We start from the raw sequence: 27,915 nt of genomic DNA on the forward strand, positions 1-27,915 counted from the left end.
AAGAGGGAAGTTGCATTCAGTGTCTTCTTCACAGGTTTTTGTGTTGTTTCCTTCAGTGATTATTTCAGCACCCCCACAGGTGAGGAGGGGAACAGGTTGCTCAAAGGGTTTGGTTGGTTTAACTCAGTGCAGACAGAAAGAATCGGACTGAGTCCAGCAGACTGTCACGTGTAGGAACACCACAAATCCCTGGCTGTGATTTTAATGAAGTGTTGTGTCGTCTTTGTCTATTTCAGGCCATTAAGACTTTCTTCTACACAAACCGCCAGACCTGCCAGGACTGGCTGACGAGAATCCGCCTGGCCTTGATGAGAGTCGGCCTTCTTTCTGGCCAGCCTGCAGTGACGGTCCGCCACGGCTTCGACTTGCTCACAGAGTTTAAGAACAGCGGTACCCAGGTCAGTACTCTGACCTGTCCAGGTTTCCACCGACTCCTATCTTTTTATTACAGTGACCAGGTTTTATTAGGTCACGGTTTCCTGGTTAGATGAGTGTAGTGTGCTGTGTGCTCAATAGGCTCCAGAGCTGGAAGTTCCCCTTGCGCTGCTGGTGGAGGCTCTGTGTGAGCTGCGCTGCCCTGAGGCCATCCAGGGCCTGGCGGCCTGGAGCCTGCTGACCTGTGGGAAGAACCTGGGCTGGCTGTCATCAGTTGCCCTGCAGGCTGAGGGACGGTGAGCACCTAACCTCGCACCTCAGATATTTTGTTTAAGTGTCGCATTACCTTTTATTCCCTCGTTGCCCATTATTAAATGTGTGTTTGTTTAGGTTTGAGAAAGCAGCTTTAGAGTACCAGGATCAACTCTCTGCTGTGACTGGGATGGACTGCAGCATCAAAAGCTCTGACAGTTGCCTGCTTAAGCTGTCCAGCAGCACCAGCCCCAAACACACGAGCAATGGTAAGTCACCATACTTTATGTATGGCAAAAAAATACAATCCCAGATTTTATTATGGATGCACAAGTCACTTTTTTCACTTCTGATACCGATGTCTGAGGTTTGGTATTGGCCGATACGATACCGAAAATCAGTGTTGAATCGACTTAAAATGTTTCTATTGTAAATCTGACATAAATGTATACAAATGTATTTGATTTGCACCAGTACAAAGTACAGCACACTTAAGCACACCAACAACTTTAAACATGGAAAAACAACACAACTTTCATTTGTTCAGTCGGTGCAATTAGGAACGTAAGAATCCCTCTCCATGTGGAACTGTTGCTGTCCCTCTGAACAGGTGACAACAGGAAGACGGTGCTGCTGAAGGCCAGTGAGTGTTCACCTGAAGTGGTAAACTTCCTGGCCAACAAGGCCTGCCAGTGCTATGTGTCACTGTGTGACTGGGCCTCGGTCAGAGAGTGGCAGGCCACAGCCGGAGCCCTCAAGCAGAACTCTACCAACCCGGTCAGCATCAACCTGAGGACAGATTTCAACTACATCCAGGCCCTGTCCCGCTTCGAGGAGGGAGACCTGGCCGAGTGCCGGGCGCAGCTGGAGCTGCTGCCCGGAGAGGACTACAGCTCTCTTGGCAGCAACAAGGACAAGCTGGGTAAGTGTAGAGAGCGACTGAACTTTGAAATGGTATGTGGACAGTGAAAGCATTTTCTAATGAGGTGATGTGATGCATGCATGTGCTCAGATTTGAAGAGGCTTCTGCCCTCCATGAGTCCAGATCCCACTGAGCTGCAGAGAGCCATCGAGGTGCAGCTGCTGCGCAGTGCTGTCGGTGCCATGGCGAAAGCCAATCAGCAGCAGGAGCAGAGGAACACGTCCAGTCCAGAGTGAGCAACCCACCACTCTTCTGAAACAAAGCTGAGCATTTTATTAGGAACTCTACAATCCACAGACGCATAGACCTGTCACAATAACTGGACAAAATATTGTCCAGCAAAATGTTGTTTTGAGACCATTTTCAAGTAATGTGTTGATAATGGTATAATCATGCACGTCTGCCCTCTCAAGGACCACTGAGAGGGTCCCTCTCAGGAGGGCTTTTAAAATGACTAGTGATTTTAAAATCATTAGGGCTGGCTTAAATCACCAGCCCTAGTTATTTATTAATCGGATTAATCGTCATGAGTCGATTACTGAAATAATCGCCAACTAATTTAGTAATCGTCAACATTAATACATGCAATTAATCTGAAAATTTGAACATGTGAATAATACATAATGCAGATTAATGGAACTACCTGTTTTGACCTAAAAACCTCTGTCCCGCTGAGGGTTCTGCGGTTCATAGCAGCGTTTTGAACTCCATCCAATGAGCGATGGACAGCAACAGGTGAAAGTTTTCCATGACTGCAGAAAGCAACAAAAGTTTAGCTTTTTTCACCTTCTTTGTATTGCATCGATAGCCTGCGTGAATCTGCAGACATGTTTGGTTTGAGACAAAAGATTTTTTTTTAAATGTTGACACAGTGGTGGTTTTTGATATGGGATGTATGGGCAGTTTATTTATACTTCAGGCTTACAAGGTTAGGCACAGTGATTAATCAGAGCGCCAAAGTGTGATTAATCTGATTACATTTTATAATTGATTGACAGCACTAGTGTTTAGGCAGCTCAAATGTTGAAGTGATTGAAATGTGTGACGTTATGACCCTGTTGTATGTTCTGTTGCAGTACGTTGGTGCGATGTTTGAAGCAGACGGGAAGGATCTGCCTCGGCCCCCTCCGCCTGTCCACCCTCACTCTGTCGGACGCCCTGCCCACCCTGTCCACCCTGCAGCTGCACTGCACCACCGCCCTGGAGAACACCCTCACAGGCCAAGACGTGAGCACCAGCAACACCCACAATGAGCCGCAATTTGATAAACACACCTTTGTTTACTAAAACGACTTTTGTGCTCACTCTTGGTTTCATTTGCAGGACTGTGTGATTCCTCTTAGCAGTGAGGCGTTAAACTCTTGTAAACAACAAGATGTGCAGCTTTTCCTGCAAGCTCTAAGATATTCCACCTTCCAAAGACAACTGCTCCAAAAACTCCAGAAGGGTAATAATAAATGAAACAGAATTACTAAATTTATCAGGGAAATATCTTGAAATCATCCTGAATGTCTTGTTTTGCCACTTTCCATGTTGCCTAGGTTATTCCTCCTCAATAGACGGCCATCTCTTGGAGCTTTGTCTAACCGCTGTCAAATTTGCCCGGAAGAAGGGCAACATAGCTCTAGCGTCTCGTCTCCTTGGCCAGTGCAGTGACAGGACGCAGGAAGAGAAGCAGGAAGAGGATCTGTGTCAGGGGTTTAAGAGGCTCTCTTTGGACGGCACTGTGGGGGAGAAATGGGGACCAGAGGTTCAGATAGAAAAGGCCAAAGTGCTGCGAACTGCAGGTATGGAACAAACGTTCCTCCCACTTCCCTCCCTTCATTTCCATCTCCTGTGAGTTTGTTCCTCCTTTCAAATCTACATGAAATCAGGACTGAAACGATGAATCGGATTAATCGGCAACTAATTTAGAAATGGATTAATCGTTAACTGGAGTATACACACTCAAAAAAGGCCATCTCCTGAGAGAAGTGCACACTCAGAGCAGTAACTAAGCCAAAACTGGACAAAAAATATTACAACACATACAAACAGGAAGTTAAATTAGAAGGTGGTCAAAATTTATATGAGTTGCAGTGATTGGTCAGACAAGAAGGAAATATAGAAAAAATTAAGGTGATTGGGCAGACTGTTTAATATTCTTTACAAAATTTGCAAATATCAAATATTTAGACAACCAAACACTAAGTTAACAAGTCCTATTGGTGATGACAGACAAAATTGGCTTATTTAATTTTACATTGTTATATTAAGCAGATGCTTTCAACTGATCATATTAATTCAAACAAGTGGTTTCTCTAATTACTACTTTTCTATTCATTATTAATTTATTTTTGATTATAGAGTCCCTTAAGGCCTTGTAAGAATGTAATGACAACTGATATTAAGTGTATTGACCTTTTTTGTGTCTGACCAGTGACAGACATTGCCATAAGAGTGACGGATTGATGGACACATAGATGTTACATGGCACTTTTTCAAAACAAATGTTTACTTTCTGTAGACAGAATGAACACTGTCATAGAAAAATGTGACCAAGTAAAGAACATGGGGTTTAAATCTCCATACTGTGTACACAGAAAGCTTGGGCTCACAGTTTCTGAGTGGACAAACCAGAATGAAGCAGAGCTGAGATTTGCAGATGTCTTTACTCTCCATTCAGTTTCCTTTAAGAAAGTCTCTGTTGTCTGCAGGCCAGTCAGTGGCTGCCATGGAGATGCTGAGCGGGGCAGCTCTGTCCTACTGCCAGCTGGGGAAGAATGAGGGTGCAGCCTGCCGCTCTCTGCTGACTCTCTGCAAATGGTTGCTAGCTGACTGGAAGGACATGACACCCCAGCTTAAACAGGCAGGCATCACGATTATGGTTTGAGCTTTACAGATCTTGGTAGCTTGTTTTTTAACATTGTTATATAAATACCACACATTACAACTGTTGTATTTACATTCATAATGTTCTATTGCGCTGTATTAAAGGGGCAGTACTACGTAAAATCTACTTTTTTTTAGCATTACATCACATTACAATGTTATTCCGTCATCCATCCATCCATCCATCCATCTTCTTCCGCTTATCCGAGGTCGGGTCGCGGGGGTAGCAGCTTCAGAAGGGAGGCCCAGACTTCCCTCTCCCCAGCCACTTCTTCCAGCTCTTCCAGGGGAATCCCGAGGCGTTCCCAGGCCAGCCGAGAGACATAGTCTCTCCAGCGTGTCCTGGGTCTTCCCCGGGGCCTCCTCCCGGTGGGACGTGCCCGGAACACCTCACCAGGGAGGCGTCCAGGAGGCATCCTGACCAGATGCCCAAGCCACCTCAACTGGCTCCTCTCGATGTGAAGGAGCAGCGGCTCTACTCTGAGTCCCTCCCGGATGACTGAGCTTCTCACCCTATCTCTAAGGGAGAGCCCAGCCACCCTACGGAGAAAACCCATTTCGGCCGCTTGTATCCGCGATCTCGTTCTTTCGGTCATGACCCAAAGCTCATGACCATAGATGAGGGTGGGAACGTAGATCGACCGGTAAATCGAGAGCTTCGCTTTTTGGCTCAGCTCTCTCTTCACCACGACGGACCGGTACAGCGCCCGCTTGACAGTAGACGCTGCGCCAATCCGCCTGTCGATCTCCCGCTCCCTTCTTCCCCCATTCCACGTCCCAAGAGCCAGTTTCTGCAACCGAGGATCGGACCGCCAGGGTCCCCTCCCTTGGCCGCCACCCATCACACAATGCACCCGACCCCTTTGGCCCCTCCCACGGGTGATGGGCCCATGGGAGGGGGGGCCCATGTTTCCTCTTCGGGCTGAGCCCGGCCGGGCTCCATGGGTAAAAGCCCGGCCACCAGACGCTCGCCATCGTGCCCCCCCTCCAGGCCTGGCTCCAGAGTGGGGCCCCGGTGACCCGCGTCCGGGCGAGGGAACACCAAGTCCAATGTTTTTACTCATTATTACTTATTCCGTCATTAAAACCCTATCTGGAGTGTTGCTTTAATCCTTTTATTCATGTTTGAGAAATTCTTTCATCTCCATGACAACCATTCAGGTTCCAAAAACCTGACCCCGCCTTCAAGGCGCAGCTCCTCCTCAGAGGTGCATTTTCAAAGTCTGCGAGTTTTCTCCTCTCAGAGCAGCCCTACCCTGTAACACCTCCACTCAGACTAGCCAGCAGCAGTTAACGACTGCAACTGTTTATAATGAACTGCTGAGCAACAACTTCTTAGTGCAACGCTGGTAAAACGTTGTTAAAGGGTTAAAGAGATAGAGGTCCAATTTTAAGGAGTTCAGTTAGGAAGTCATATTTGATCTATAGCATTTTTTTTAACAATGGAAGGTAACATAGTTACTTGATTGTGCTATAAAATGGCATTATGTGCCTGGTGAAAGCATAAAACTGCTCCATTAAATGTGATTTGTTTATGACGGAGCGATTTGTTTTAGGTTGTAAAGAAGTCAGGAGCTGTGAACTCGTCTGCTTTGGGCAACATGTCACCTCTGAGCCGAAATATAGCCGAGCTGCTGGAGCTTCCTCTGGAAGATCAGAGCATTCCCCACATCACACCAGTAACATCAGGTAAAGCTGGATGACTAATACATGATGAGTGTCAATATCCCATTTGAATATTGTTGTTTTTTTCTGTTTATGTGTAAAAAATATGTCCAGAAAGTTCATGATGTCTGGCGGCTGGTTTTACTGGTCTCTATTCCATTTTTTTGAATCTCTCCAGTGAACGTGGGAGTGGGAGAACCAGACTTTGTTCTGGGCCAGCTCTACCAGCTGTCCACCAGCCTGGCTCCAGAAATGGCCAAGTCCTGGGCGGCTCTGGCCAGCTGGGCCTACCGCTGGGGCAGGAAGGTGGTGGATAACGCCAGGTTGGTGAACCCTCCTGCACGTTGACCATTGTTGTTTCACAGTCAGGTCTACGACTAAGCTGTGAATTGAATTTAGGCCAGGGTTAATGTTAGGCATGTAATGGCTAGGTTTAGAGTAAATGTCTGGGTCAGGCTGTATGAATGAATTAAAAATGAATGGAAGACAAATACAAAGTCCTCAGAACAATAGAAGTATAAAGATGTAAGTGTGTGGGCGTGTGTGTGTGTGTGTGTGTGTGTGTCAGATCTTTCAACAGTTTACCTGTTAGTATCCTGAAAAGAATGGGAGGAATATGCTATAAACATTTCTGGAGTAAAAACCATAATATTAACACTTTTTTGTAAATAAAATAATTGCTTTAGTCAATTCTATTTGTGTAGCACATTTCAGCAACAAAGCAGTTCAAAGTGCTTTACATCATAAAAACATCAAACAGTCATCATAATAAAACAACCAAACATTTTGCCAAATGTCATCAAAATCATCAAGTAAAGTAAATCTGTTTTCTCTTCAGCCAAGGGGAGGGTCTGCCTCTCCTTCCAGGAGAGAAGAAGGACATAGAGGAGCTGCTGCCTGCAAACACCAGCGAAGAAGATAAAGAAACCATCTTCAGCATTCTGGGACAGGCCATGTGTCGACCGACGGGCATACAGGTAGAGCAGGGTTTAAAAGAAGAGACAAGGCAAGACAATACTAGTACACTGGGATCAACGTGTCATTTAGCTGCATTTTAAGTAGAACTGCACTGATAAAGTTTGGGAGTTCGGAGATCGACCGATGCTTACATGTGAACATCTACCTCAGCAACGGACTAAAAATTACCCACTGTCCTCTATTGCTCTGCAGCTGATGATCCTTTTTTAATTGATTGTTTGGATGATTAATTGGATTAAAAGAAAAATTGGCACTTGATTCTGTACATTTTTCATTTAGACACTCAAGCCGTTTTCCATACAATATTAGAAATGGATTAAAAATGGAAATAAATATTTCAATTGATTTTTAAATAAGAAAATAAACATTATATTTCCTAAAACATCCTTCTAACATCAACTTGTGAAGATCTCGTCTCTCTTTGCTTGATGGAACTTTAGTCCAGTGTACGGCTGATCTGATGATTATTTTTTGATTAATAATTAGACGGCAAAAGGCGATCAATAGATTTTTTTTTTTTTTCCCAGAATTTGAACTACTCAAGGAGATCTGGGTAAAACAGACAAATCTTAAATGCAAAATGTATATATTTTTGTTCAGTTTTGGCTACAGTGTACTGTTTTCCAGCAAAGGACCCATTTTTATTTTGAGTTTGGATGCTCCAGTTAGCGATTAATTGATTACTAATTTACTAGATAATAATTAATTAATCATAGTAAATCGGCTGAACGGTCCCAGGCTTAATGTTGTTCTGTGCGGCAGGATGAGGACATGGCCCTGCAGCAGGAGGACAATGAGGACGACATGGTGGATGTGATCTGGCGCCAGCTGACCGGCTCCTGCCCCTGGCTCGGAGACGCCGGCCAGAATGTGATGGACGGCCTGATCCGGGTCTGGAGGCGGGTTGTGGACCGGATCTTTGGACTGTATCGCGTCTCCTGCCACGCTTATTTCACCTTCTTGAAGCTGAATGCAGGACAGGTGAGGAGGGCAGGTCCCGGCCCGCAGCACCGTGCAGTTTCCAGTTCTGTTCAGGTTTCTCTCAGTGCATGCTGGTTTTTGGTTTTCGCAGGTGCTCGTTGATGAAGACGACCCGAAACTCCTGCTGTCCTGCCATGGCGGCAAACAGAGCAACGATGACGTTATCGTCATGGCAACACTGCGTCTCCTTCGGCTTTTGGTGAAGCACGCCGGTGAACTGAGGGAGGGGCTGGAGCTGGGCTTGGCCTCCACCCCCACCTCGCCCTGGAGACGTACGTTCCAAACACGTTTGCTTGTGTTTTCTGTTGGCAGAGAAGCCGACGTTACGAGAACAACATTCTGGAGCTTTCTTCTGACCGTTCCTGACTCATCTCTCCCTCAGGCATCATCCCACAACTGTTCTCACGTCTCAACCATCCAGAGGCTTACATCCGACAGAGCATATGCAGCCTGCTGTGTCGGGTGGCCCAGGACTCGCCCCACCTGATCCTCTACCCGGCCATTGTAGGATCACTGTCTCTGGGAGGAGAGGCTCAGAGCGCAGGTACGCTTCACTTTTATCCAGCTTAGAGGGACACTTTTACCGACTACATATGTTCTGAAGCAAATCTTATCCCTTAAAAATAAAGCAATATTACCAAAAAAAAAAAATCTATTAAGCACTTTTTGCTATCCAGTCAGTAATCTATTAATCCAAAGAAAGAAAAAGAAAAAAACAATCCCCGGTCCTACACTGTGTTGACGTCAGTCCAGCAGACAGAGTTGAACTTTTCTCATGTTGATGTCAGAAGGATTTTTAGCTGCAGATGCTTCCTTTGCTTCAAACAATCCAACTTTCACTAAAGGAATGCTGTCTTTGCCTTTTAGGTAATGAAATGTTTTTCTTATTTAAAAACTGAATTGAATTATTTATTAGGATATTTTAATATATGTCTAATATTATATAAGAAATTTCAGGTGATTGAAAGATCTGCAGAAAGTGCCAATTAAGAATTTTTTTTATTCGATTAATCTTCAGAATAATCATTTACTAAACTAATTATTCTCTGCAGCCTTGAGTAAAATTTGTGTGGCTCTCCTCATTGCTTTATGAACAGGGAGCAAAATGCCGCCATCTCTGCCAGCCTTCCTGGGCAGCATGCAGGGAGAGGACCTGGACGGGGAGGAGGAGGATGAGGAGGAAGAGCTGCAGAGTGCTGATGAAGGAGGAGCAGCAGAGGAGATGGCCACCTGTTCCAGTCAAGACCAAGCCATGATGCAAGACTGTTACAGCAAGATAGTAGAGAAGCTGTCTCTGGCTAACCCGACCATGGTGCTTCAGGTAGGAGAAGCCAAGCTCACGCCGAGAACGTTCTCATTTGTCCTGAATGAAATGAACACACATATGACTCAGGTGTGTTGGGAAGCAAAGCGTCTAAAAGCTCCAGGACTAGAGCTGGGCACTCAGAATGCTGCATTGCTCTCTGTACTGTTATCTACAGATCTCTGGCATCTTTTTTAAAATATATTTCTTGTATTAAAAGGGTTGCATACTTAAGGATTAGTAGAAACAAAATCTATAGCTGTTAGGACTTTTACAACATCCACTGCTGGTAGAGAGAAAAAGTCCCACAACAAAAAAACAACATGGATCTTCACTAGTCAAGCTTTTATCAGCTGCGTTTCCATTGCAAACGGGAGCAAAACTTTGTCGAAATTCTATTTGTGTCAAAAAACAAATTTTCAATTGCTGTGTTCCCATTAAATAAGAAACTCAATTTAAATCACAAGTGAATAAGTTTGTATATTAAAAACATTAAAAAGTATGCAACGCCATCGTCCTCTGACCACTTCCTGTCGCCTTCTCCGTGTTTTGTACCACAGTAATTGATCACACGACCCGAAACAGGCGTTTTGCAAAATACACAGATTTTAATACAGCCTAACAACCGTCTTAAAAGTAGAACAGGTTTTTTTTTTTTTATTAGCATGTTTCCATTCAGCAAATTTATTTTTGTAATTCCAATTTGTGGAATTTTAAAGGCAATGGAAACACAGCGACTGATGGTTCTCTCATTGCTTCTTCATCTTATAATTTGGTTTTAAGAAGTTGCTTCACCAACATTCTTCACACAGTCATTAGAAATCTATATTTAATTTTTATTATTTTCTGGAAAATTATGAAAAACAGAAAACTGAGTCTGGAAAAAAAATTTGATTTTCCAATTGTTTTTCTTTCTTCCGGTTTTTAAATAACAGTCTAATAAAAATAAGTGGAATAATTTTCATTTGACTTGGTTTGCCAAATCATATTGGGATTTTCATATTTTATATATTAAATATATTAATATTTGGTTGTTAATTTGCTGAAGGAACAAACACTCTTAAAAATCCAGCTCTACAAAGCCTTAAATTTAGGCTACAAATACTCATGGTTCTTAAATCTGTTTTAAAATAATAATAATAAAAAAACAATAAAAGTACTATTTTAAGAAGTCAAATCAAATGTACCAAAGTCTGTAAGAAAAATCTGCATGTTGCCAAGGATACACCATATTTTATGTGACAAGGTCAAGTGGTCTAGAATTTGAATTTAAGATCATCAATGTGACCAATTTTGTATTTATATTTTTTATCAGATTAGTCATCAGAATAATCGATAGAATTTATTACTAATCGGATAGTTAGACACTCTAGTCTCCTGCTCCTGGCTGCAGCTTTCAGACACATCTGCCTGTGTTCATGAATCCAGATTACTAACACGGGGATGAAGTTCTCGATACCAAAACAAAGGAAGGAAAAATCATGTAGAAACCTCACAGAAAAATGCAGAGTCTGCATCTTTCCTGACCATTGAGAAGAGTCTGGTGCTCTGGCTCTGTGTCAGCCATGTATGTTTCACACTTGGCTGTGATTGTGTGTGAGCGCAGGTCCAGCAGCTGGTGGGGGAGCTGCGCAGAGTGACCTTACTGTGGGATGAACTGTGGCTGGGCGTGCTGCAGCAGCAACACATGCACGTCCTGAGGAGAATCCAGCAGCTGGAGGACGAGGTCAAGAGGGTGCAGAACAACAACACACTGCGCAGGTAGGAATACTGACATCTCTGTAAAAAATGCCAGGAAGAAAACATTAAAGTAGTTTTTGTTAAAGGGAATGAAACAGCAAGCCTTGCTTAAAGGGTTCCTGTTGTGTTAGGAGATACTCTATGATGTCACAGGATGATGATGGTGGTGATCATTATTACTAATAGTTTTAAGTAATCCTTAAAATGCCTTAAATTCTTTTTTTTTTTTAATAAGTTGGTCATTGGCTTTAAATTTTGTCTTGACAGAACTATTTAATATATTCTATTCTATTTTTTTTTTTTTTTTGTGGGAGTCTTTTTTTCTGGTAAAAGTTTGAGTTGCGTACTGACATTGAGTTTTGTGAATTGAAGCGGCTGAGGCTACTGCTGCTTAGCTGCTAAAAGGCTTGCTAGCTAGCCAGGTTTTTTGCATCTATCATGGGTAAGTGCAGTTTTCTGGCCATTTGGCCTGATGGAGCACATATATCTGCTGCTCACAAATACGCTCCATCTAATCTGACTGAGCTTCTGTGGTTTTGCAAGGAAGATTGGGAAAAGATTTCAGTCACTGGACGGTCAAAGCTGGTAGAGACAAACCCTAAAACATTTGCATTTCTAATTTCAGCTAAAGGTAGTTCAACAAAGTATTAATTCAGGGAGGCTGAATACTTTTGTACACCGCACTTTTCAGTTTTTTATTTGTAAAATATGTTTTGAATCGTGTATAATTTCTTTTCTATTTTGCAATTGTATACCGCTTTCTTTTTGTCTTTCATATTAAATCAAAATGTTTGCGGGATAAAGTGACAAAATATGGAAAAGTTTGAGGGTATGAATGCTTTTGCAAGCCACTGTATAAAGGTCTAAAATTCCCTTCATAGCTTTCTTCAAAAAGTTTTAAATTAGAATTGTAGAAGCCTGCAGAAAGCCTGCGTTTGTCCCCCTCCCCGTCCTTCAGCTGTTACACCATGCCAGCAGGGCTTCTGCGGCCTGGTCTTACGTTCTGCTGCTCTGCAGGGATGAAAAGATCGCCATCATGCGAGAGAAGCACTCTGCTCTGATGCGGCCCGTGGTGTTCGCTCTGGATCACGTGTGCAGCATCACCACCGCTCCAGCAGAGACGCCACATGAAACCTGGTTCCAGACAACCTACGGCGACGCCATCAAGTCTGCCCTGGAGCGCCTGAAAAACCCAGCCAACCCCGCCAACCCGGCCAGCAGCTGGCTTCCCTTCAAACAGGTCAGCATTTTTTTTTTTCTTTTTTTTTCTCATTACACAAACTGCCACTGATTTATTTGGGGATTTTAATTCAGTCAATTATATGGCACCAGTTCACAACAACCGCTGTCTCAAGGCACTGTGCAAACAATGTTCATTCACACCAGGTATACAGGCAGAATCTGAGTCGGTTACACACATTCCAGATTTAATGTGAAAGCCTAAAGCACAGCAACTGTCCAGAAAGGAATAGGATACAAGCTTTTGACATTATAGATGGAGATTATCTGTGAACATTAATTTTCAAAGTCAAGCAAAACTTCTCAGTAGATCTGAGACCTTGGGTCATTCAAGCACATTATTCAGTCCATCCAGGATGCTGAGATGTTTTTGTGATTGTTGCAGACCTGAAATTGCTGATTTTGTGGCACTCAAAAAAAAAAAAGTTTTACTTTTGCCATAATATGGTCTTAAAGAAAAGTTGAAAAAGACAGGATTTTAACATTTAGTTAACGTTTAAAATGCAAATAATATTTTCAACTACCTTCATCAAATGGCACCATCAGTACAAATTAAATTCTGTCCTAAAAAGACGTCAAAGTGCAAAAGAAACACCAAACCAAATCCAGGAGAAAATCTCAACATGGTTTTTGCAACAACAAAAAAAAAGGGCAAAGTTACCTGTTGTGTGAGCATGTTGAAAGCTGAACATGCTCTTGAAAGCTGCATGTTCAGCTTTCAAGAGTCGAGAAACTGGAAGTGATATTAGAATAGAAGTCAGATCAGAGGACTGGTCAAATCACTACCACTAATTTTTATTCCAATTATAAAAACTGGAATGACACACTGAGTAGCTATTGAAATTTCTTAGTGATTTCACATCAATAGAAATATCAAAATTTTACTGATTTCTAAAAATGGTGACGTGTTAAGTACTTCTTTGACCTGCCTTACCTTAATTCGGCTGACGTTGTGTCTGAGCAGATAATGATGAGCCTGCAGCAGCGCGCTCAGAAGCGAGCAAGCTACCTTCTCCGTCTGGATGAGATCAGCCCCCGCCTGGTCTCCATGACAACCACCGAGATGGCCCTGCCAGGTGAGGCGTCTGCCTCGGACGCCGTCACCATACAGAGTGTGGGCAACACCATCACCATCCTGCCCACGAAGACCAAGCCAAAGAAACTCTTCTTCCTGGGCTCAGATGGCCGCAACTACCCATATCTCTTCAAAGGTAAGAGGTCAAAGGTCATTTGGGGTCAAAATATCACATGTAAATGCACTTCTGAAACAAAGGGATGCTTGTAGCAGTTTGGTTTTGTCAGCACTCATTTGCAACTAACCTCAATTTTTCTAGTTACTAATAAACTCCAGAAACATGTTTCTAGCTAAATATGACTATTTTTGAATAATCTGCTAAATCAGCAGTGATTCTCATTGACTTCAGGCCTGGAGGATTTGCACCTGGATGAGCGCATCATGCAGTTCCTGTCCATCGTCAACACCATGTTCACCAAGATCAACCAGCAGGAGCAACCTCGTTTTCACGCTCGCCACTACTCCGTCACGCCCTTGGGAACCCGGTCCGGACTGATCCAGTGGGTGGATGGTGCCACTCCACTTTTTGGACTTTACAAGCGCTGGCAGCAGAGGGAGGCCGTGCTGCAGGCTCAGAAGGTTTGTTACCACAGTCTAAACCTATGCATGTATCGAAAAAAAACGGGAAAAGTAAAAGGCTCATCTTTAGGTCTCCTGTCCTGAACTAGTCATTCTTTTGAGATGAATTAAATTAAACTCTGTACTGAAATCAGAGGGGCTGTGATCTAAATGAACGTTGTGTGCTCCAAGGCCCAGGACTCGTTCCCACAGCCGCAGCCCGTCCCCCCGGTGCCCCGCCCCAGCGAGCTGTACTACAGCCGCATCGGGCCGGCTCTGAAGGCCGTGGGCCAGAGTCTGGACGTGAGCCGTCGAGACTGGCCCCTCAGCGTGATGAAGGATGTCCTGAAGGAGCTGATGGAAGCTACGCCCTCCAACTTGCTGGCTAAGGAGCTGTGGTGTTCCTGCACCACGCCCAGCGAGTGGTGGAGGGTCACTCAGGTACCCTGCTGGCATTTTCCTGCGTTCTCCTGGAGTTTGTTTTTTAATTTTTCAAAATTGATGTGCAACATTTTATCTGTTTTTGCACTTTAAAAATAAAAGCTTTTTCATACGGCAAGCCTGAGACAGTGATGTCTGTATCATTTCATTGCTTGGAATGTTTTCTGAATTCTTTTTCATATATTTCTTTTTCTGGCTTAAGTAGCTACTACTTAATCAGAATAATCAATAGATTGCTCTATTACTTAAATAATCTGATGGAGAGTTTTTCCAGTGTGTTTTGTAAAGCTCTGAGGATTGTAGCCATTAATCAGCAGTGAGTTGATGCTTATTCTCTTGTCTCCAGTCGTACGCCAGGTCCACTGCTGTCATGTCCATGGTGGGATACATCATCGGCCTTGGAGATCGCCACCTGGACAACGTACTGATCGACATGACCACTGGAGAGGTGGTGCACATCGACTACAACGTGTGCTTTGAAAAAGGTCCGTTTGATCTGATTAGTGACGCACAAATCCAATATTAATATCTGTATCACTCCCATTATTGAAAACAATTCTAGACACCCAATCCATAATGTCATTTTATGCTTTGTGCTCTGAGCGATGTCATGCTTTATTATTTATTTTACATTATTTATTATTTAGAATTTGTAAATGTGGTTTCTGAATCATTTGAAGGAAGATTTGTTGCAGTTTATTTTACATGTTTGACCAAAAAAGTCAGCCTATTGTTTTTTTCAGTTTCTTTATTAGTTATTTTTATTAGGTTTGTTAGATAAGTACAGATGCACATTAACATAGACAAACTGAATAACCAGCAGTCCCATACTTGTATCACAGCGCTTATATTACAAGCTAAATAGCAGCACTTATCCCTAGTGTCAACAGTGTATCTAAAAACTATTAGAAAGTGAAATGATAAATAATTTTAAATTGATTGTTCTACTCCTAATTGCACTGACTGAACAAATGAAAGTTGTTTTTACATGTTTGATCAAGATTCTATAAGCTGTTGGCGTGTTTAAGTGAGCAGTACTAGTGCAGAGTTATCAGATACATTTGTAATTCATTACATTTAGTCTGTGTTTTAAAAAAAAAGAGAAGAAATGTCTTAAGTCAATTCAGATGTTTTTCTGTGTCGGATCGGTTCGGATTGGATCAGACACTAAACCTCACATATCCGTATAAGAAGTGAAAAAAGTGGATCGGTGCATCCCTAGATCGAACATCGGGGAGTGGATTCAGTTAATCTGAGCATTATTTTACTGGAAGTGGAAGACCCTGGTACCAGTAGGGGCCAGTCGATTGAATCGTTCGTTTTATCTGTTACCAGGGAAAAGTCTGCGGGTACCAGAGAAGGTTCCCTTCAGGATGACCCACAACATTGAGAGTGCTCTGGGAGCGACGGGGGTGGAGGGCATCTTCAGGCTGTCCTGTGAACAGGTTAAAGCACCGTTACTTCTCCACCACCCTTAAGCCAATCCCGATGAAGCACTGAGGTCCCGTGTAATTTCAGGTGGTGCAGATAATGCGTCGGGGCAGAGAGACCCTCCTCACCTTGTTGGAAGCCTTCGTCTATGATCCTCTGGTGGACTGGACCGCTGGAGGGGAGGTGGGCTTTGCCGGGGCGGTGTACGGAGGTGGCGGCCAGCAGGCCGACAGCAAGAAGAGCAAGAGGGAGATGGAGAGAGATATCACTCGCTCTCTGTTCTCCTCCAGGGTGGCTGAGATCAAGGTGAGCAAACTGGCAACCAATCTCTGGAAATAAGATTTTAATCTACAAACACATGACAGAATATAAGATACGAGAGACTACTGTGTTTAAGGTCCTGTGTGAACTGTCTCCAGGTGAACTGGTTTAAGAATCGAGACGAAATGCTGGCTGTTTTGCCTCAAGTGGAGGAAGCTGTGGACGAGTACTTGGTCCTGCAGGACCTGCTGTGTCGAGGGGAAAAACTACAGGCCAAACTGCAAGAGGAGATGGACTTCCTGGACGGGGCAGAGAACCACCCGGACCATGTGATCCTCACCCTGGAGCAAAGGTCTGAGACACAACAACAGGATTACTAGGTCCTCATGTGAACAGACTGCAGCTGCTGGGGTTCACCACAGCTACCCAAGAATAGATGAAATCCATGAAAACTTCAGATTCTCTTTAAAAGTGCTTCCAACTCCATGTTTTAATAGTTCAAACAGCAAATATAGCTCAATATGCATTAATACAGTAGAAACCATCTCAGCACTACCAGGGGTGAAAGTAGTTTCTGGCAGGTACTATGATGAAAAGTGGCTTATTGTGAGAACCAAAACAAATAAAACCTGTATGGATAATGCAGAAAATATATTTTTTGTGGAAAATATATTTTTTTTCTACTATATATATATATATATATATATATATATATATATATATATATATATATATATATATATAAATTATTTTTTACAAAAAAATATATTTTTTGTGACATAGAGGGTGGAAAGTAATTAGTTACATTTATTTGTATTGCTGTAATTACAATTTGTCTATTTTGTACCTTATGTTGTTTACAAAACCGAAACTCTTACTTTCACTTGAGTTTGTTTTGAGTGAAGTTACTTAGTTACATTTGAAATCATATCCATTAATGAATAAAAAGTAAACGTAAGGTAACACCAGAAAAAATGGCACTGATCTTTCGGCTGGGTTTGTATTAAGATCTCATGGTGTTGCATCAGTTGGAAGACAGAGGAGTTAGGAAAACCCATCAAGTTCAGTTCAAGTTAACTTTTGAGAAAAAGAAATCCCCTTGATGAATTTAATGCATCAGTTTAACTGTAAGTGTAAGCAGCACTTATACTTACATTGTCAATTCGAATAATATTTTAACAACAAATGGAAATGTCGTATTTGATCAGGCATAATCTTTTAGCGTTATGCAGTACTGGACCACTTACTTTAACGCCTGGCGCTATTACAGAAGTTAACAGCTGCAGTCGGTCTTATGACCATTTTCAAATCCAATTCAGAAATACTTTATTGTTCCTCAAGGGAAATTAAATCTTGTAACTCATTTAATTAAAGAGCTGTTGTAGATGGTGATGGATGTGGGCAGGAAAGATCTCTTGTAGCAGTTTGTATTCCAACAAAATCTCCACTTATAAACACTTCTGTGTATGAGTGATAGATTTCAAAGACTTTGTTAAATTGTGAATGCAGACAGTGAGGGCACGAGAAAAAGGAGAATCAGAGTGGAACTCATGCCAGAACACACCGTGCTTGTTCATTAAATTCAAGCACCACAAATTATTATTTGTTCACATAGACATATGCGCTTCCATCAGTCTCACAAAGAATACCGGTTGGAAGCACAAATATAACTCCATAGTTATGAACAGCACCATAAAGAGGGACCAGACTGGAAGTGGAGGTTATACATCCATACCCTCCATGAGTGTTGGTGATGTAACTACAGTCACTCTGCCGTGGGGATTTGGTTTGTTTTTGTTTAGGTCACACCAGTGTACGTAAACAGTGCTGCAGATTGATTGTGTGTGTTGTGTGTAAGAATGAGCGGAAGCTGTAACAGAGCTGTGTGTTACGTTCAGGTACTCTGAACACACCCAGCTGCAGTCCCAGCAGAGGACGGTGCAGGAGGCTATCCAGGCCAAGCTAGCTGACCTGGAGCAGTGGATCTCTCAGTACCATGCAGCGTTCTCCAGCCTGGAGGCCACACAGCTGGCCAGTCTGCTGCAGGACATCAGCACTCCCATCGACCTGGGTAAGCCGCAGGCAGAAACCAAAGGAGGAGATTTCATTTTTATATTGGTTGGGTTTATTACTCTGGGTTTATGTTTATCATTAAACAAACAGTAGATATAATATTGCTTAAGTCTATATTTAGTAGGTGAACATAGGGCTGGGAGATGTGGCCTAAAAATAAAATCTAAAATCTTTTATACCAAATTTGAATTTTGACTTTAATAAAAAAAAAAATTGATGTTTTTTTCTTATAAAAGTTACAAATGACTTATTTCAGTCATTCTTTCTGTGAGTTGACTTGAATTCAAACTCAAAATGAATAGAAATTATTAAACAAATAGTGATAGTTTTTGGGTCTGCTGTCATCACTCTCAACTATGCAGACACAAGCAGAGCATTGGTAAGAAAAAAATCCAGATTTTCCACAAATAAAATGTTCAGAAACTGAAAATTCAAGTAATCAATTAACTAGATTTATGGCCCAGCTCCTCCTCTTAACATAGAACTGAGAAAAGGTGAGGGCCAGGAAAATGTCCTCACTTTCCACAATGACCTCAGCCTATGAGTGAAAATGGTGAAATTGTTCCCTTATATTCAATATATTTATTGAACATAGGAGATGTGTATGTATGTGTGTGGATACACACATACATGCACATCCTTTTGCTTCTATCCAACTGAGGACTTTGCATTGACTTGCATTCTTTTTAGCAATTACCTAACCCAGACATTTCTATAACCGCTAACTAACTAACCCCTAACTTTAACAATAACTTTATTCACACCATACCTCTAAATAGTACTGGGTTATATGGCTTAGAAATATTTTTTTAACACCATTTTAGTCCGTTTCTTTTAACTAACATTTTGTTCCCTAAAAAAATACAAATGACAGAAATTATGTCACCTTCAGAATCAGAAAATTTTATAAAATCGCATTATAGCCCCGCCCTGGGTCAGCAGCTACCAAGTATCTTCAGTAATCTCTATTACAGAATGTGACCAGAATGTGGCTCTTACTTTGGCTATGCAGTAAATCTGTGATGTCTAACTCCTCCAGGTCCTCCCAGCTACGTTCCAGCCACTGCCTTTCTGCAGAACGCAGGCCAGGCCCCCCTGATCAGCCAGTGTGAAAGCCTGGAGGCCGAGCTCAGCTCCCAGCTGCAGCAGCGTCGGGCTGCCCTGCGCAGTTGCCTGGAACAGCTGCACAGCTACGCCACGGTCGCTCTGCTGTACCCACGAGCCACCCTGCTGTTCCACAGAGTCCACCAGTGGAAGGCCTGGCTAGAGGAGCTGCTGAGGGACATGACAGTGGAGCACTGTCAGCACATCTACAGGCAGTAAGGCTCACTGGATGCTGCACCTCTTGGTATCAAAACTAAAGTGAAAAACACTTTTTCTGTCTGAGAAATAATTAGAGGCTGTAAAGAATTAAAGGCTAGTGATCAAAATTGCGGTTGAAAGTGTTTATTCATAATCTTTGTTGCTTTAGTCAGGCACTGCAGGATGTTTTTTGTATTTTTGTAATTCAGCCGAGTTGCAGTGATTGGTCAGAAATAAAGAAAACATTGGTGATTGATCAGATTTTCAGAAAAATCACAATGTTTGATGAGAATATGAAGTCCACCCAAACTCTATAAGAACTTCTGAGATCCTCCTCTGTCTTTCATCAGGTATGAAGTCCTGTTTGCCCCTCAGCCACCCCCAGCCTCCTGCCAGTTTCTGTCCAATGTGGAGCTTACTCTGCAGCACCAGGTGGCTGAGACCAACGAGCGGATGATGCACCAAGCGGAGCGGCTGAAGGCCGAGGGAACCACGGTGGCAGCATGCGAGGAACAGCTGCAGGAGATCGAGAACTGCATCGGCGTATTCCTGCGGGAGAACGGAGAGCCGGGATCCCTGAGCTTGGCCGCAGTCATCACCTCCGCCCTCTGTGCACTCTGCAGGTGGGAGTCTTAAAATCCGCTGAAATGTCCCACTGATGGCTTTAAACAGTGCAGCAGAGGGAATAATGGGAACAACTAGACATGGACCGGATAGCGTTTTCATGGTAAACACCAATATGCAGAAGCTGCATGTGTAGCTGCAGTATCACGACCCCTCCTCCAGACAACACATAAAGTCAAGGTAAAATTTATGAACAAGCTGCCTTTAGTATCTGGCATTAGTGAAACAGATTCCACTGTGTTACTGTGGAATATTGTGCTGGTAACAACTTGTCTGCATGAGTTTTTTTTTTTGGTTTGTTTTGTTTTTTTAGTTGTTGGATTGTGTATTTAACTACTTTAAAGTAATTCTAAGTACTTTTAAGGCAAAAGTACAAAGTAGTATTTTGTACACACGTTCATATTTGTGATTTCTTTAATTTCTGTGTTCATACAATTTATATGTATAATCTGCTGACTCAGAACCTGAAACACAATAAAAACTTCTAATATGAAATAATTACATCAATCATCCATTATCTTACACATTTATCCCCAGGAGGGGGGGCCCTAACTCTAGCCCCTAAAGATTAGGGTGTTAGGCTAATTTGAAATTCCAGTGAAATTCACATGTCTGTCCTAACAATTCCTTTAGAATAGCAGTGACTGGCAGCAACAGGTCAAAGGTCAAAGGATGAAGATCAACCCACAATTCAAATGGCCAATCTATTCACATCAAAGTATGCTAAACAAAATGCAAATTAAGACATTTTAGAGCAGAAGTCTTAATACTGTCAAGCCGTAATATTTTTACCTGAGGTAAATCATGCAGACATAATTTCCATATCCAGCACTAACAGAAGCTTTGTGTGTGGTCGGTTGCAGGCGTAACCTGGTGATGGAGGGAGCAGCAGCCAGCGCCGGAGAGCAGCTGGTGGACCTGACCTCCCGGGACGGAGCGTGGTTCCTGGAGGAGCTGTGCAGCATGCTGGGTAATGTGTGTGGTCTGGCTACGCTGCTGCAGCGCTGCCCTCTGCTGCCCCACGACCTGGAGCTCCCCGCGCCGTCGCTCACCACCCAGGCTGTTTACCTGGCCAACGCCGTTTACACCTGCCTCCAGGTAGGAAACCCTCACTCTGACATGAAACCTGCTGCGGTGGAGAGACTCTGAAGTTCATGAGACTCACTGTGGACTGCAGGAACTGAACACCAACTTCAGGCAGATCATCTTCCCTGAGGCGCTGCGCTGCATGATGAAAGGAGAGCCCACCCTGGAGGCCATGCTGGCCGAGCTGGAGCAGCTGGTGGAGCAGAGCTCAGATGGCCTCAGCCTGCAGGGTTTGGCCGAGAGTCTGCAGGCCACCACAGGTCTGGACTACGACAGCCACAGCCACTTCCTGCATATCACCAGGTGACTGCAGCTGTCCTCAGCTTCATCTGTCCTGCTGCATTAATCACTGATTTCTCCTCAGCTTTTAAAGAAGGAGAAATGCAAAATCACTAAATCTCACCAGTTATTTTTGTTTAGGTTCTAGTGCAAATATCTCAGTACACTTGAAATAAGACAAAACTGACTTATAAGTTAATTTTCAGCTGAGATACATGAGCTTGTTTTAAGTTAATTCTTTACCTAGACAGTTTTCTGAAAAAAATGACTTTTTTGAACTCCATATAATGTTATTCCTTCACCAAAAACATACCTGGAGTGGTGATTTGACTCTTTCTTGCGTCTTTGAGAAATACTTGAATCTCCATGGTAACCATTCAGCTCTGCAAAACACCTGGGTGGACCTACCTTTGCCTTCAAGGTGCAATTCCTTCTTAGTGCTGCAGTTTCCAAGTTTCCGCCTCACAGAGTAGCCCTCCCAGTACTCCCACTCAGCTCCTTCAGACTAGCCAGCAGCAATTAGCAAACATCTGGTGGAACTGAGCATCTGCTGAGCTCATTATAGGAGCTACTTCTGAGTGCAGCCATGGTAGAAATGTTGTTAAAGGGTTAATAGAGGAGCCGCGTTGTGATGTCTTCCTGAAAGTGGAGTTTCAGAAAGAGCATTTGTAGTTATTAGAGTTGCTTGGTTATGTTATAAATGGCACTTTGTGCCTGGAAAATGGAAAACGCCTAATACTGCCGCAATGCAAGTACTAGTTGCACTGGCAGATTGTTTCACTTTATAATAGACATTTTTCCCTTTTTATAAGTGAACTAATCTGCCAATGGAATTAGTGCTTTTTCATCAATATTAAGGAATTACTAACTCTAAACAAGTTCCTGTGTTTTGCTGAAAAGTTACTTGCAAGTTGGTTTAGTCTTGTTTCAAGTGCACTAAGATACTTGCACTAGAAACTAGACCAAAATTCTTGGTAAGCTTTAGTGTTTTTTGCAGCGAAGTGGAGTGTATGTGAAACTCTTATTTGTTTTCAGAATGCTGCGTGCCCAGTACTCTGAGCTGATCCAGCCTCACAGCATGGACGGACAGGGCCAAGAGACGCCCAAGATGTCAGCAGGTCAAATGTTGCTGGTTGCCTTTGACGGCATGTTCACCCAGCTGAAGGCCGCTTTTGGACAACTCACAGAGAAGGTAGCGAACGGCTTTTCCTCTCAGGCTGGTCACATGAACACAGTTCATGAATGAAATCCACCACTCTGGGTCTATGCTTGGTTAAAATGCATCCTAAATTCAATCCTAAAGCTTCTTGCCTCTTTTTAAAAACTTAATCCTTTGAGTCATAAGTTTCAAATATCTGCCTTCATATTTTTGCTTATTTTAATTATGCAAAATTCTTTAAATGTCCTGCGAGTAAATGTATATTTGATCATTTATCCATAACAATGATAACAACTGAACTTTCAATATCTAGCAGTTATTTTTGCAATTTACTGTCTGTTAAGAGTACCCCTCAGATTCAGATAGACAGGTTAATACTTTCAGGTGGAGGTCTGGACTTTGACTGGGCCAATTTATTGTTAGAGTGCATTCAACTAGTCCTGTTCAGACCTTTTTATTGGAACTCTGGTTCATTTGCCTACAAAGTCTGGTTGGTTTGGGGAGTTGTGAATGTATAATTGAACTCTGGTCTTCATAACACCCTATTTGTTGACCCAGTTGAAGTGAACTCTGGTGCGGTTCAGAGTTTCCATTTTGACTCCATATCAGTGAGGAATCTGGTTTTGTGCTTTCTTGTTATGCTTAAGCTAGACTTTAACTTTCTGCTTCTTTATTAAATCGAGTCAGTCAGTATTAAAAACTGTTGCAATAAGGATGAGGTAAAGTCACAGTGCTTGCCTCCTGTACTAATACTTTAACACCTAGGTATTTTTTCTTTCTGATTTTCAGTCAATTAAGTAAAGCTGATGTTTTCTCATGGAAACTAACGTTATGTTTTTGGGGTTTTTTCTCCTCCTCATTCCCAGCTGAGCTCCTTGGAGGTGCCTCCATCCTGGAGGAAGGTGGATGTTCTGAGGGAGGCCCGGGCGACACAGCTCAACTTCTTTGACAGCCTGAGTCAGCGGCAGCTCATGGAGGAAGTGTTTTTCCTCAAGAGGCTGCAGACCATCAGGGACTTCTTCCTCCTCTGCTCCACCTTCGCTCAGACTCTGTCCGGTGAGCGCTCCTCCCTGCACCGTCGACAACAAACTTCCAGCATGTTAGGACAACGTGTCCAAACAACTTTACATTCATTACCCCAGCACTTCTGTAGTTCACTGCAGAACTACTGCATATTACTGGTATAATAAAGGAGGCCTGATGCCCTTGACTGTTTGAATCTATTGTTTTTTGGGGGGTTTTAGGTACCTGCCCTCCAGCTGAAGACCTGATCCCTACAAATGGACCTGTTGGTTTGGGGAAGCCTCTGTACCGCCGGCCCAGTGGCACTGGGTCGGGTGTAGCACTGCTCACCGAGGAACAGATGACCCGCCCCATCAAGGCCTTCACAGCCGAGTTTGTTCGCCAGATGCTGATGGGTCTGCCCAGCCAGGCCATTGGTCTGGCCCTCTGTAGCACTCTGTCTGCCCTGGGCCTGGATGTGGTGGCCCAGGTGGAGGCCAAGGACTTTGGTGCAGAGATCAAGGTATGATATTCAGTTATCTGTGACATAGCAGCGGTTTTAGCTACACCTGTTCATTCCTGTTGAGTCTTTGGTGGCCATTTCTTACTAAAATAGTCATGAGTTACTGGAATGAATTGATATTTATTACACACTGATATGTGGCTACATAGGAGCTGAATAATTGGGTAACACTATGTGTGTGTGGTGCTTGTGCAGGTTTCTCTGGATGAGCTGTGTAAGAAGGCCGTGGAGCAGAGCCTGGCGTCGGGCCGGGTCTCCCAGCTGCTGCTCAACAGGTCCACGGTTCTGGCTTCCTCCTACGACACGGCCTGGAAAAAGGTGGACCTGCTCAGGAGGCTGGACATTAACCTGGACGCTGCAAAGGCCAGCCTGCAACGGAGCCAGCTGCATATCGCAATGTTTCAGGTACAAACTGACTCTGATTCTGCTGCTCTGCTCTGGTTCTCAATATTTAGCTTCACTGACACTGGAAACATAAAGAGTCTTATTACTGGAAGGACCCCTGATGCTGCTTTCATCTGAGTCTTCTTCTTCCTGTTCATTTTCTTTAACAAGGCATAATTATTGAACAAGTTTTGAGAGCAGACCCTCAAAATATCACGTAATACATGGGACAGAAAAGGAAAAGAAAAACACAAACAAAAAAGATCATCAGTAGTTATCCAAAAAGCAAATGTCAACACTTCATTCAGAGTCAAAATGCATTATTAGCTGTTCTACATGAGAAATTAAAGGCCCCTCTGTCAAACTTGACCAATGACCCATTCGGTGTATATTTCTTTTTTTTTTATTTAAAGAACCTTAACCTCTCAAAGTCATCTTCTTCCTACTAGATCCGTGTATCCACCGTGTGTCTGGGTGTTGTTTCTCTCTGTTGTCATGTTTGTTGAAATCCAGCCATTTATCATGAATAAAGCCACTGATTCAAAGCTTCTTTTAACCAGCACCCAGCTGCTTGTAATAATCCTGGCTGCTCATTTTTGCCATACTGTGTCAACACTGAGGCCTGGAACTAGATGATTAACGTTGTTAGTTCTGGCCTCCCCTAATATTTCTCTGTGTGTGTGTGTGTGTCCTCTAGTGGCAGCATGAGGATGTTCTTGGTCCCAACAATCAGCCACTGGGTGTCAGTATTGCTCCTCGACCTGTGATCCTCAGTAACATGAAGAAGAAGCTGTACAAGCTGAGTCAGGATGAAGGAGCCATTGTTGCCATTCAAGTAAGTGTCTGGAGAGATCAGAGCTACATCAGGTGTCTCACAGAGAACGATGCACATATAGCGCCTTGATTAGAAACCAGTAATAACTACGGTTCCAGCTACAGATACAGTGAAGGTATGAGTTATAGTGAATAGTGAATAGTTTGCTAAAATCCAAAGTTGTTTTTTGGCTAAATAAGAAAAGTCAATCTAAAAACAGTTTGTCTATGCCCAGACTCAATACTTTGTCTGGGCTCCAGTGTCAAATTCTACACTGAGGCCCAACAAAACCAGCACTATAGTTCTTCCACAGTCTGTATTTATATGGATATCATTGAACACTTTGATGAGGCTGGATTCAGTACTGCGGTAACCATGGAAACCAGATTGAAAACAGATTGAAAGCCATCAAAGTGGTTGGTTATTGTTTGGAATTTATTTCAGTGTTGAAATGCAATTTTTTTTCAATACGTTTATCAAACCACAATGAAAACATTCCTAACCCTTTATGGTCCACAAAATGCCACAACGTATAACATTTTACAATCAAAACAGGCTACAGTTACAATGACCCATCTTGAGGTCAATTAAACTGATAAAGAACATATAAAATATAAAACTATAAAACAAGGAAAACTAATTCTCTATACGTCAATAAAAAGTACAAACTTTGAGTACCTATAAAAACCTCCTGCTAGAGCTTTGAAAAAGATTTCTAGAGTCAGTGAGTCAGTAATAACTACTACCAAGGCAGCATAGGCTGTTCATTCACATATGACATAGTCATGAATCAAACACTAAAGCTGGATTTATAATGAACAATAATACGTGGCTAGCTAACTGAACAAAATCCTTGCTAACAAAATAAAAACAATTTCGTACCTCCTCTTATTCAGCCCAACAAATATATCACCTTTATCCTCTGATCGGTTCTCTTCCTCCATGCCCGTCAGCTGCTACCAGGCCACTCCTTGTGGCCTGGTAGCAGGCCACAAGGAGGCCATATGGCCATATGAATTATTAGCCCAGTGAATATGACCTAATAATTCTAATGTGCTGTGCACTGACTCATGTTTTCAGGACAAACTGGCCTCTCTAGAGGGCAGCATTGAACAGCGATTGAAGTGGGCTGGTGGTGCGAACCCAGCCTTGGCTCCCGTCCTGCAGGACTTTGAGATGACAATCAGAGACAGACGAGCCACGGTGGCTAGAGACAACCAGCGCACCAGCCAGGTAACACTGCCTTGTTCACTTCTGTCAAGTCTAATGTTTTCACTCACTAACATTCAGATGTCAGATGGGAACTTTCACAAAGTTCAGAGTAAACAAACATGGCTGACTGGGAGGAATCGACGCCAATAGTTTGTTAGAGAGAAACGATACAAAGACTTCTCCAACATCCAGCAGGCTTTCTGGTGCATCATGGGAGTTGTCTTGTTTTGTCTGCTTTCTTATTGACTACATGTCACATTCAACAAGCTCATTCTTGTTTGTCCTTGGAGAGGACACCTCTCATGTTGGGTCAAGATGACCCAACATGTTGAATATCCTCCTTGAATATGTCCTCTAAGTGGACCAAATGAGCTAGCAGAGTCCAGACAAAGAGGATTGAGCATGGAGATGGGGTAGAGGCTGGGGAGGAGATGCTCTCTGAGGGGAGGAGACTTTCTCCAAGATAAACTGGGATGGCCCGGTTCTGGTATAGAGTCTGATTTGTCTGGAGTGTTCAGCAGTCATTGCTAGCCAACCGTTCCCCTTACAACCAGTACGACTCAGCTGTGACCTCAGCTTCTGCGACAGTACCTTAGTAGACAACAAGTGAATCAGATTGCTAACTTTATGACTTCTGTCTTTAAGGTGACCTTCTTGTGCTCCACCATCCTGAACTTTGAAGGGCTGCGGACCCGATCCCCAGAGGCACTCAGTATGGACGCTGCGCTGTTCGAGCTGCTCAAGCGCTGCCAGCAAACCTGCTCATACGCTTCCCAGTTCAGCAGCACCGTTTCCCCACTGGAGCTGCAGCTTCTTCACAGACTGGTGGGTTTTTCCTCTTAGCTAAATTAAGGCTCGTTTAATGTCCTTTAATTTAGCTTCAGGATTTTTTTTCCAGCTCCTACTGCAACGTCAAACTCAAAACCCAATTTCTCAGTCTGTTAAGATCTCTGTACGTTTCCACAGGGTCCAGTGATAGACCTGCCCATCGGAAGTCCTGATTGGCTGAACTGTGCCCAGAGGCAGCTGGAGGAGGAGCTAAGCATGGAGCGCAGGAGTCAGGAGGAGCGAGAGCAGCAGCTGGAGGCGTGTGGAGAGACGCTGCAGCTGCTGGTTGATTCCATTAAGACCATTCTGTCCAATCACAACCGGCAGCTGGCCGATGTCAAGCACCTGCTGAGAGCCATGGCCAAGGTACAGCCAACACACAGCAGGCTGATCCAGGCCACTGTGGGGAAAATAGTGTTTGACTTTTGACATCAGTTGTTGTCTTAAACTTTATGATATTTTGCAGCAGTAAAAAAATGCAGATGTACAAGGAAGGATGTTGAAGGAATCGAGATACAAAAATAATAGAAATTAAGT

The 27,915-nt window shown here is 43.2% G+C and overlaps 1 protein-coding gene across 2 annotated transcripts in view; it reads left to right on the forward strand.

Moving 5' to 3' along the window:
* The window catches only part of smg1 (SMG1 nonsense mediated mRNA decay associated PI3K related kinase), a 51,800-nt gene that overhangs the window by 19,648 nt on the left and 4,237 nt on the right, over window positions 1-27,915 (forward strand). For both annotated transcript variants that reach the window (XM_028023988.1, XM_028023989.1), the window contains 38 exons: window positions 237-398; window positions 517-671; window positions 766-896; window positions 1,238-1,549; window positions 1,640-1,781; window positions 2,626-2,776; window positions 2,873-2,996; window positions 3,091-3,336; window positions 4,246-4,397; window positions 5,977-6,109; window positions 6,264-6,408; window positions 6,924-7,062; window positions 7,826-8,044; window positions 8,136-8,316; window positions 8,427-8,588; window positions 9,142-9,365; window positions 10,954-11,108; window positions 12,105-12,327; window positions 13,291-13,537; window positions 13,751-13,980; window positions 14,152-14,400; window positions 14,747-14,885; window positions 15,736-15,845; window positions 15,919-16,137; window positions 16,251-16,444; window positions 17,991-18,163; window positions 19,205-19,484; window positions 19,818-20,090; window positions 20,955-21,189; window positions 21,269-21,480; window positions 22,492-22,648; window positions 23,482-23,671; window positions 23,860-24,140; window positions 24,336-24,545; window positions 25,222-25,359; window positions 26,419-26,571; window positions 27,196-27,375; window positions 27,517-27,744. In XM_028023988.1, the coding sequence (XP_027879789.1) occupies window positions 237-398; window positions 517-671; window positions 766-896; window positions 1,238-1,549; window positions 1,640-1,781; window positions 2,626-2,776; window positions 2,873-2,996; window positions 3,091-3,336; window positions 4,246-4,397; window positions 5,977-6,109; window positions 6,264-6,408; window positions 6,924-7,062; window positions 7,826-8,044; window positions 8,136-8,316; window positions 8,427-8,588; window positions 9,142-9,365; window positions 10,954-11,108; window positions 12,105-12,327; window positions 13,291-13,537; window positions 13,751-13,980; window positions 14,152-14,400; window positions 14,747-14,885; window positions 15,736-15,845; window positions 15,919-16,137; window positions 16,251-16,444; window positions 17,991-18,163; window positions 19,205-19,484; window positions 19,818-20,090; window positions 20,955-21,189; window positions 21,269-21,480; window positions 22,492-22,648; window positions 23,482-23,671; window positions 23,860-24,140; window positions 24,336-24,545; window positions 25,222-25,359; window positions 26,419-26,571; window positions 27,196-27,375; window positions 27,517-27,744 (7,254 nt within the window). The remainder of the gene's footprint in view (window positions 1-236; window positions 399-516; window positions 672-765; window positions 897-1,237; window positions 1,550-1,639; window positions 1,782-2,625; window positions 2,777-2,872; window positions 2,997-3,090; window positions 3,337-4,245; window positions 4,398-5,976; window positions 6,110-6,263; window positions 6,409-6,923; window positions 7,063-7,825; window positions 8,045-8,135; window positions 8,317-8,426; window positions 8,589-9,141; window positions 9,366-10,953; window positions 11,109-12,104; window positions 12,328-13,290; window positions 13,538-13,750; window positions 13,981-14,151; window positions 14,401-14,746; window positions 14,886-15,735; window positions 15,846-15,918; window positions 16,138-16,250; window positions 16,445-17,990; window positions 18,164-19,204; window positions 19,485-19,817; window positions 20,091-20,954; window positions 21,190-21,268; window positions 21,481-22,491; window positions 22,649-23,481; window positions 23,672-23,859; window positions 24,141-24,335; window positions 24,546-25,221; window positions 25,360-26,418; window positions 26,572-27,195; window positions 27,376-27,516; window positions 27,745-27,915) is intronic.

The sequence above is a fragment of the Xiphophorus couchianus genome, chromosome 7 (assembly GCF_001444195.1).
Source record: "Xiphophorus couchianus chromosome 7, X_couchianus-1.0, whole genome shotgun sequence".
Taxonomy (NCBI): Eukaryota; Metazoa; Chordata; class Actinopteri; order Cyprinodontiformes; family Poeciliidae; genus Xiphophorus; species Xiphophorus couchianus.